This window comes from Wasmannia auropunctata, unplaced genomic scaffold (assembly GCF_000956235.1).
Source record: "Wasmannia auropunctata unplaced genomic scaffold, wasmannia.A_1.0 LD334894.1, whole genome shotgun sequence".
Taxonomy (NCBI): Eukaryota; Metazoa; Arthropoda; class Insecta; order Hymenoptera; family Formicidae; genus Wasmannia; species Wasmannia auropunctata.
This window is the reverse complement of record NW_012027996.1, coordinates 1-662: the sequence shown is the minus strand read 5'-3', so window position 1 is coordinate 662 and position 662 is coordinate 1. Positions and strand designations below refer to the sequence as shown.

Here is a 662-nt window from a genome sequence, read left to right as displayed (position 1 = left end):
AGACGTGTGCTCTTCCGATCTGTGTGCTTCCGATTCTTTTTTAATATTACTTAATAGAGCAGGTGGAAAGGGACTATATGTAGTGCCAGTTGTAAATGCATTTTTACATATGTCACACTTTACGAATTTTAAAATGTGTTTAGATAAATATCCAGTGACTTGATAAATAACGCAGTCAATTACTTCTAGTTGACTATAATCATGTTCCAAGAACACATCTAAATATTCATCATTGTGGTTATTAATGTTATTTAATTTTTCTTTTAATTTTGTTAAAGATGTTTGATTATGGCGAGAATCTTTGTATAATTCCTTTATATCCGAAAGGACAACCATTGGTCCCTCATCATTCACAACCATGCAATTCCCATATTGTGGTGGTTTAATCACACTAAAAGTACTCAAAATTTTATAAATTTGAAGAAAAGTTAATACTCCTGGATGATCATTCGATCCTGCTGCCTGTCTTACTGTTCCAAAAAATCTCTAATATGCACACGTAAAAAAAAATGTTTAAACACAATAATTATTGAAAAATAACGGAAATGACTAACAAGGGAAGTTTGCGAACCCGAAAATTCAGAAAAATCTGACTCTTGGTGTAAAAGTAGAGCAGTTCATCCCTAGCATGAAACTATTTTTCGTTGGTGCTCAATTCCGTT

The 662-nt window shown here is 32.3% G+C and overlaps 1 protein-coding gene across 1 annotated transcript; it reads right to left on the bottom strand.

Annotated features, from left to right (window-relative positions):
* Positions 1-50: 50 nt before the first annotated feature.
* On the bottom strand, positions 51-486 carry LOC105457866 (the record flags this gene model as incomplete). Its single annotated transcript, XM_011702773.1, has 1 exon — positions 51-486. A coding segment is annotated over one exon (436 nt), but the record flags the coding sequence as incomplete, so codon positions are not given.
* Positions 487-662: the final 176 nt, after the last annotated feature.